The following is a 9,150-nucleotide window of genomic DNA, read 5'->3' on the forward strand; positions in this document are numbered from 1 at the left end:
CATAAAATAGTGTGTGAAATAGATATTGCTCAAAAATAAAATCTATGTTGTGTATGTAGCATTTGTTACTTGTTACTTGTTAGGTATGCCCTTGTTTGTGTCATGTAAACCCTTGGATTGGGTCCTTAATTTGTAACTTTGTTTCCAGGTCAATATGTTAGTCAGATTGTGCTTCTTGTAATTAAAATTTTAAAAATCCTTGTTATGAGGTTCTTTGTTGTAGAACATGTTAAGTACTCGGTGTCTCAAATCAGATACTCTTTTGCTTTTGCTAATGGAGGGCCATAAGAAATTCATCCGAACCCGATGTTTGCTAATAAATTGTGCATCGTGGGACTTGTGGTTATGAACTGTGCATCAATTAAACTAAATATTTAGAGCCAGCCAAGTATTGCAAAATAAGGTCTCTTGATAGGCTAGCAGTTTGCTTAGTATGATAAAAGGATTTTTGTTGCTCACTTGATATCTTTTAAAATTTTGTAAAATTACACTTTGCAATCAAACATGAACTTCTCTTAAATTTAATAATAATAAAAAAAACGAATTTATAAGTTTATTTTATTGATTTACAAAAACTCAAAAAAAAAAAAATCCAATCATATTTTTGGCAGATTTGGTTACATTTGTTGGTGTGTGTGTTAAAAACACTTGACCATATGTTTAATCATATACTGCTATTGTGACAACATTTTAGTGGCTTAGAAACCCTTTACTACCTACAAAATAAAAGACAAGGGAAAATTGGATCCACAACTCTTAAACTTGACATGAGTAAGGCCTATAATAGGGTTGAGTGGAATTTTTTGGAAAAACATACGGAAAAATTGGGATTTGATGAGAAATGGGTTTCCCTTATTAACATGTGCACAAGGTCGGTTTCTTTCTCAGTTTTGGTGAATGATGAACCCCATGGTTTATTCCAACCTAATAGAGGTCTCCGAAAAGGAAATCCTTTATCGCCTTATTTGTTTATTTTACGTGAAAAAGACCTCCATTCACTTATACAACAGGTTGAAGACAATGGTTTATTAAGGGGCGTATCCCTTTGCAAAGATGGTCCCAAGGTCTCACACTTATTCTTTGCGGATGACAGCCTCCTATTTTGCCAAGCAAATGATCATGATAGCCAAGCCATGCTGGAAATCCTTGAGAAATATGAACATGTGTCAGGGCAACAAATCAATCGAGATAAAACTCAAATTTTTTTTTCAGCTCTAACACATCAAGACCAATGCAAGAACACATCATAGATTTGCTAGGGGTTTCGGTTGTAGCACATTATGAAAAATACTTAGGACTTCCATCCATTGTTGGATGAGCATAAAAACAGAGCTTCATCTACATTCGGGAAAGAATTTGGAAAGAAAAAAATCCAAGGTTGGAAGGAAAAGCTATTGTCCCAAGCCAAAAGGGAAATCTTGATTAAGGTGGTGATCCAATCCATGCCAACCTTCACAATGAATTGTTTTAAACTCCCAATGTGTCTTTGTAAGGATATTGAATACTTAATCAGGAAATTTTGGTGGGGATATAAGGGTGAGGCTCGAAAAATTCATTGGGTGGGATGGAAGAAATTGTGTTTACTAAAGATTCAAGGTGGATTGGGATTTAAAGACTTAGAACAATTCAATCTTGCTCTTCTTGGAAAGCAGGTATGGAGGGTCATCCACAATACCAATTCCCTTTTTTATAAGGTATTCAAAGCCAAATATTTCCCAAATTGTTCCATTTTGGATGAGGAGGTAAAGATACATGGCTCGTATGCTTGGCAAAGCATTTTAAAGACAAGAAGTATTGTTCATCAAGGAGCTTCTTGGCGAATTGGTAATGGAGAAAGGGTCCTCATCAGGGGAGATAATTGGCTTCCGGATCCATATTGCAGGCAAGCAATATCCCCTCAAAAAAATTTCCCCAACAATACTCATGTTTGTGCTTTAATTGATGATGAGGGACCTTAATGGATTGAAGATAGAATTAGGGAGAAGCTGCTGCCACACGAAGCTGAAGCTGTCCTCAGTATTCCCCTTAGTCATCCCAGACCAGTTGATACTTTGATTTGGCAAAGAACAAAGAATGAAGTTTACTCAACAAAATCTGCCTACCGTATGCTTGATGAAGCCAAGAATTTGTCTGAAGCAGGGGCAGTCAAATCATACAGCACACAATGGCTTTTGGAAGAAAATTTGGAGTATCAATGTCCCTAACAAAATTAAGCATTTTCTATGGCGAGCCTGGCGTGAAGCACTGCCTACAAGGAAAAACTTGTGTTGTCGTAAAGTGACTCACAACTCTACTTTTGAGTTTTGCAATGGGGAGGAGGAAGACACTATCCATGTTCTTTGGGAGTGTCAGGTGACTAAGGCGATTTGGTGGGAGATTGAACCATGTCGTAGTAATCTGTCAACCCGATTTACTTGCTTAGCAGATTTACTAACAGGTATTTTGCATTGCAACGAACCAAATCTGACAGAGCTGTTTGCATTTGTTGCTTGGAGTACAAGGACGAAGAGGAATGCAGCACGATTACGGAATTGTTCCATCCCTTACTCAAAGATTTTTGCTGATGCAAAGGACAGATTATACGAATACCAAGCAGCATAGAAAGCCAACCAACCAGAGTTAGCAATCCTCGACCCTTCCCGTTGGTCGCCTCCTCCAGTGCATTTACTCATAGAAAATTTCAACGGGGCTCTGTTCCATGAGACGTCGTGTGCTGGCATTGGAGTGGTCATAAGGAATGCTACAGCCTACAGGAAAGGTGGTGGGTGCTCTATCAGAGAGAATAAACTTACCACCTACGGTGGAAGACGTTGTGGCTCTGGCCTGCAGGAGAGCGATTGTTTTTGCAATCGAATTGGGCTTGCACCATGCGGTTTTCGAAGGCGACTTGGCAACTGTCATAAATCACATTCAAGAAGACACAACATGTTTGGCTTCATTTGGTAACGCTATTGCAGATTCACCATCTCCCTGGCATCGCAACTTGAATCCTTTTCTTTCTCCCATGTACGTAGGTTGGGAAACGTTGTGGCTGATAAGTTAGCCAAGTTAGCTAAAAAGTTTGATACTCCACATGTTTGGGTGGAGGATACTCCTATTGAGGTTGATCCTCTTGTATTGATCGACTGCAGTTTTGCAGGAGTTTGAATAAATTTTTGGTCTGGGTTCTCAAAAAAAAAAAAAAATATATATATATATATATATACCGCTATTGTGGGCTTTTGTTTTTTCTTTTTTCTTTTTTTTTTGGGGATATTTTTGGTAAGAGGCCTAGATGGGGTATGAGTCCTATATATTACAGAGGTGTGTCTCGCCTAGTAACTTGCCCTATCTTGTTGCTTATCATTTATAGACATTTGTGACCATTAGATTTTTCATTTTTGGAACCCTTGGTGTGAACTTGTTTTTAATACCTTTCCTTTTGCAAATCCAACAAGAATATCATTGAAGCAAGAGAAAAATATGTGGCAAAAGAAAAACACTTTCAAGTGAAGAAAAGAACAGTACCTAGTGTTCTAATTGTGATGACAATAATTGAACTTATAGGAAAGTATTATAATTGTGTGTTAAATAAGTCATTGACTTGTTCAGATAATTAATAATAAATAATAGGTTAGCTTACAAGGAAAGTTAATTTTTAGTGGGCTAAACTAAATAGTCATAAACAGCTACAAAAGCACATAAAAGGCAAGAAAAGAGAAAAATAAAAGGTACAAGGTAAAATTGATGAGGCACATGGCAGTGAAGTTAGACATTAGCAAAGCATACGACCAGGTCGAATGGAGCTTTTTATGGCAAATAATGCTTAAGATAGGGCGGCCTATACAGTGGGTTAAAATGGCCATGAAAACAGTACAAACAGCAACTTACTCAATTCTCATTAATGGTGAGCCTCGAGGACATTTTACTCCAACCCTTGGAATTAAACAAGGTGACCCTCTTTCCCCTTATCTATTTTTGTTCTGTGCTAAAGGTTTGTCCTCGTTGTTGAGAATAGCCACAGAAACCAAAGAGCTGCATGGCATCACTTCGTGTCAAGGTGGCGTTAAAATATCACATCTCCTCTTCGCCGATGATAGCTTACTCTTTTGCAAAGCCACTCCAAGTGAATGCCATCGCTTGCTTGATATTTTGGCCAAGTATGAGGCTACCTCAGGCCAAGCCATAAATCGCCAAAGGACGTCCCTTTTCTTTAGTCGTAATACAAGACATGCAGTAAAGGAGGAGATACGAAGTTTGATGGGAGCGCAAATTATGACTGGCTGTAAGAAATATTTGGGGTTGCCGATAGTTGGGGGAAGGTCCAAGGTGTCCACATTCAAAGAGCTGCAGGAGAAAGTCACAAAAAGAGTCATGGGGTGGAAGGAAAAGCATATTTCAAAGGCGAGTCAGGAAGTGCTGATCAAAACTATCGCCCAAGCGATTCCCACCTACTCGATGAGCCTCTTCAAAATCCCCAAAACATTCAGTGATGGTATAAACTCTGCTCTATCTAAGTATTGGTGGGGCCAAACTAATGATGAGAAGAAAATACATTTGATTAATTGGGGAAGGCTATGCACATCGAAATGGAAGGGCGGAATGGGGTTTCGGGACATACATGCCTTTAAAAAAATTCCAATCATACTCTTGGCGATTTGCTTACATGACTAAGACCTATTGATGTGTGTATGATCCTACATTGATTAGGAGTGTGCTCATATGTGAGTTGATATACTATTGTGGGTTTCATTTGGTATCTTTTGATACAAGGTCTAGATGAAGTGTTGGTCTTATCTATTTCATATGCATGTCTCGTCCTGTCTAGTTGCTCGTCATTCTTGGGCGTTTATAGCTAGTTTGCTTGTCAATCTTGGTTTTTATAACTGATTGTGATTGTTGGGTTTTTGACACTATTGGTGTCTAGTTTTTTGTAATCTTTATTACTAGATTTTGGTATTTTTTTTTACTAAGTCAATGCCAATGGCTTTCCTAACTTAACACATCACCAAACCGTTTGTCTTGTCAGCTTCTTTTCTCCATCAAATGGTTCTATTTGACCTTCTCTTCCACGCAAATTGATTATCTCTCTCGAATAAGAACAAATCATTTTAATTCTCCTTTTATCTTGAATGAATATACTTTATAGAAAAGTGTTCTTGAATTTTGGTGTGTGGAATTGCACCCAACATGAAGATCAATACTATAGTTTTATCTTGAAGCGCTATTCTGTATAAAAAAAATAAAAAATAAAAATAAAAAATCCATTTTATACGGAATTCTACTCCAAGTAAAAAACAGCCTTCAAAAACAACACATTCACTTAATTCTATAGTTAGTGAGATTTTTCAAATTAAACTTGTTCTTTATTGTTAAAAACTAGTGCATTCACATAAATAAGTTCCAACAAAATCAAAATCTTGATAAAATGAAATGGCACTCTCCCCCTTCCCCTTATACAACGTTGTACACATTTGCTTAGTTTACTATCTAAGATTTACATTGCTATTGCTAGTACAATTTAAACTTAGAATTACTCTATTATATTTACTACTATTTAAGGGTTTTCTCTTGGGATCCTCTTTTTATTTTGTTCAAAGATGCCTCTGCACTCCTATGTTTAAGTAGAAACAAAACTAAAAGATTATCCAATAAAAATACAACTCTAACTCCCATTAAAACATTGCCTAAAAAATAAAACCACTCTCCTGTTGATTTTTAAATTACTTTATCCACTTATAAATTCTAAATGCATAATATTATTAATGAGAAAAGATGTAACCAACGTGCACCCTTGGTGCAATGGTCACTTCACAAGTAAGTGTTTGTAGAGAGTGGAGGACAAGGGTCGGGGTTCAAGTCTCTAAAAGGGAACTTTACACCTATATACACGTAGATTATTCTAGAATAAAATTTCAATCTTCTATCAAAAAAATATTAATGAGAAAATGTGTAACCACGTAACCACCGTGCACTCTATATGCGGTGGTTATTCCACAAGTTCTTGTGTGCACTGTGGTTATTACACAAGTACTTGTGGGGTGTGAAGAGTAAGAGTCGAGATTTAAGTCTTTAGGAATAAGCTCCACACACATATACATTTAAATTATGCTAGAATAGAATTTCTATTTTGTATAAAAATAAATAAATAAATAAAAATGAGAAAACCTATAAACCTTAAATTGGAATGAATGAAAAATTATAACACTAAAAAAAAATTACCCCAAGTCTCTGAGACTCTAAAAATAAATTAGAACAGTTGGAGCTCAAGACGTACGTTTGGAGGTTAGCACCAACGTCAGCACTTACGTTTGAACTTTTTCTTTTTTTCTATTGTAGAAGTCAATGCGAGTCTGCGATCCCTTGCCTACTGCATGACGAAATATCATATACAAAACCTATATAACTAATATAGAATTAACAAAGGAGATATAACTTCAAAATCAAAAACAAAGGAATGAGAGTCTGTGTAAAAAAGTTCATGAAAAAGTCAAACAAAGAGCCATTCATTTCACCTTTATTATATTGGGTTGGTGGTACGTACGCATCCATGACCATGAGACCAAGACAGTTGCTGATTATGTATTTAAGGAACTCTGTTTTCCTTTGTTTGACACTTAGAAATACACTAAGATATATAGTCTAACTCTCTGCTTTTCTTTAACCCATTAACCCACTAATCATTTTGAAATTATCTCTGAATGGCTCACAAAAGCAAGATTTTGATAATTGGAGGGACTGGATACATTGGAAAATACATAGTAGAGGAAAGTGCGAAAGCTGGGCACCCCACTTTTGCATTGGTCAGAGAGAACACAGCTTCTAATCCTGAAAAGTCTAAACTCATTGAGAGCTTCAAGAGCTCTGGAGTGACACTTCTCAATGTATGTACAAAGTCTAGTTCTCCACAACTTGCGTGTGTGTTTAATACTTTGGCTTAGTATATTGATCTTGAAAGTCGTAATTTTTCACAGGGAGACATCTATCATCATGAGAGCTTGGTGAAGGCAATAAAGCAAGTCGATGTAGTTATCTCTGCAGTTGGAATACAACAGATAGCTGATCAGGTGAATATTATTGCTGCCATCAAAGAAGCTGGAAATATCAAGGCAAGGCACATATCTTTCCTAAAACCTTTTAATATTTTCCAACTTTTTTTTTCCCTCTTTTCTAAAGTTGCTTATTTAGTTTCAACAACCTTTGGCCTTTTTTATCAAATCGTCCTTTAAATTTAAAATGTTTTATTTAATCTCTTTACTTTCAAAATTGTTTCAAAAAGATACTAATCACCATAAAATAAATGAAAATTGAAGATGTGAGAAATGGAATTCATGTCATGTCATAAGCCCAACATCCTCAAAGTGACCTCAGTTTCATTAATTCATTTATTATTTCAGCAATTTACTTTTATCAAATGATGGTAATGACTTTTTTGAAACATGTTAAAGCAAAAAAGCAAAAGTTGATGACCAAATATGCAATTTAACTTCTTCTATTAGCTGTTTAGCTTGTAATTGTTGAACTAAATTAGAAATCAAGAAACTTACCTTATATACAATGAAATATTGGTGGGTTTCAGAGGTTCCTCCCGTCCGAGTTTGGAAGTGCTGTGGATCCTGCCAAGGCAGTCGATCCATTTAAACATCATCTCGAGGTCAAGGCTAGCATCCGAAGATCCATCGAGGCTGAAGGAATTCCATATACCTACCTTTTGTCTAATGGCTTTGCTGGGTACTTTTTGCCCAACTTCGGAATTGCACGTACTGGTGGCACTGGCAGTGTCACAGCTCCTCCTAGGGACAAAGTAGAAATAATTGGAGATGGAAACACCAAAGGTATTAATGTAAATTCAATCATCTTTCTCTTTAAACTTGTCAAGACTTTCTCATTTGCTTATGTATGTGCGTGCGTGTGTGAACCTTTTACTAGATATAAGTCAACTAGATCAACTACTTTGGTTAAAGATGACCAAGTAATTGTTATTTTCTATGTTGACAGTAATTTTTTCCAAAGAAGAGGATATTGCGACTTATACCATAAAAGCAGTGGACGATCCAAGAACCTTGAACAAGATCCTTCATATTAGACCCCCGGCAAATATTTTGTCCTTCAATGAGATTGTTTCCCTATGGGAGAAGAAGATTGGCAAGACCCTTGAAAAAACTTATCTTCTGGAGGATCAACTTCTAAAGAAAATCCAAGGTTACTAAGAACAATTTCACCTGTTGATTTATAGTGTTTTCTTATAGATCTAATTTGGTTTGGATCAAATATCCACTCCTCCCAGACGTGTGAGTTTTTTCGATCAAATTTCTTAGGATGCACTTTGTTACCTCATTTGGAATTTGGATAATTATTAGGGGAGTTGTATTATATTCTTCATTTCTTGGTACTGTTAGTCAAACCAGCTGATTGTAGCACCAAAGATTCGTATATTAGAGACTACTAAAAAAATTTAATTAGAAGTGACTATGAACACATTAGTTGTATTTGACTGTTTTTCTGCACGACTGACTTCATTTCATCAATATTTAGTGCATAACTTGTTTGGTTTCTTATTGAAAATTTTGGTTGGCATAAATATAATAAAAAAGGAAGTAATCCTCCTATTGATTTGAGCAGTTCCATGTACTAGCCAGAGAATGTTGACAGTTTCATAGATGGTCGGGCTATCTGATACTTATATTTGCTTTTCTGCAGAGTCTCCCAGTCCTTTAAACCTCAGACTATCCATTAAGCACGCTACATTTGTGAAGGGAAATCTTACAAACTCTGAGGTTAAGACTTCTTTTGGCGTGGAGGCTTCAGAGCTTTATCCGGACGTGAAATACACCACTGCAGATGAATACTTGGACCAGTTTGTCTAAAACTTGGAACTTTCCTTTGTGGTAATGTTTTTACTATCTTACAATGTACAATAAAAATAAAGGGAAATATCTATTGCACACACTCACTTACACACACAGTGTGAGTGTAGTGTGTGAAATAGACATTGCTCAAAAATTTGTTACTTGTTAGTTATGCCCTTGTTTGTGTCATGTAAACCCTTGGATTGGGTCCTTAATTTGTAAATTTGTTTCCTGGTGAATATGTTAGTCAAATTGTGCTTGTTGTGAAGAAAATTTTAAAAATCCTTGTTATGAGGTTCTTTGTTGTAGAACATGTTAAGTA

General features: G+C 36.1%; 1 protein-coding gene across 1 annotated transcript; it reads left to right on the forward strand.

The window, feature by feature from the left end:
- The first annotated feature begins 6,625 nt into the window (after positions 1–6,625).
- LOC115995439 (phenylcoumaran benzylic ether reductase Betv6-like) lies at positions 6,626–9,150 on the forward strand. Its single transcript, XM_031120011.1, has 5 exons — positions 6,626–6,863; positions 6,954–7,088; positions 7,559–7,814; positions 7,978–8,181; positions 8,680–9,150. The coding sequence occupies exons 1-5, from the start codon at positions 6,681–6,683 to the stop codon at positions 8,844–8,846; spliced, it is 945 nt and encodes a 314-aa protein (XP_030975871.1). The 5' UTR covers positions 6,626–6,680; the 3' UTR covers positions 8,847–9,150.

Source organism: Quercus lobata, chromosome 6 (assembly GCF_001633185.2).
Source record: "Quercus lobata isolate SW786 chromosome 6, ValleyOak3.0 Primary Assembly, whole genome shotgun sequence".
Taxonomy (NCBI): Eukaryota; Viridiplantae; Streptophyta; class Magnoliopsida; order Fagales; family Fagaceae; genus Quercus; species Quercus lobata.

Bases quoted from the DNA above. Each gene is read 5' to 3' on its own strand.
- LOC115995439 (XM_031120011.1), top strand. From the start codon at position 6,681: ATGGCTCACAAAAGCAAGATTTTGATAATTGGAGGGACTGGATACATT. The intron at 7,089-7,558 runs GCAAGGCACATA...GGTGGGTTTCAG, and splicing joins AAGAAGCTGGAAATATCAAG to AGGTTCCTCCCGTCCGAGTT. The intron at 8,182-8,679 runs GTTACTAAGAAC...GCTTTTCTGCAG, and splicing joins ACTTCTAAAGAAAATCCAAG to AGTCTCCCAGTCCTTTAAAC.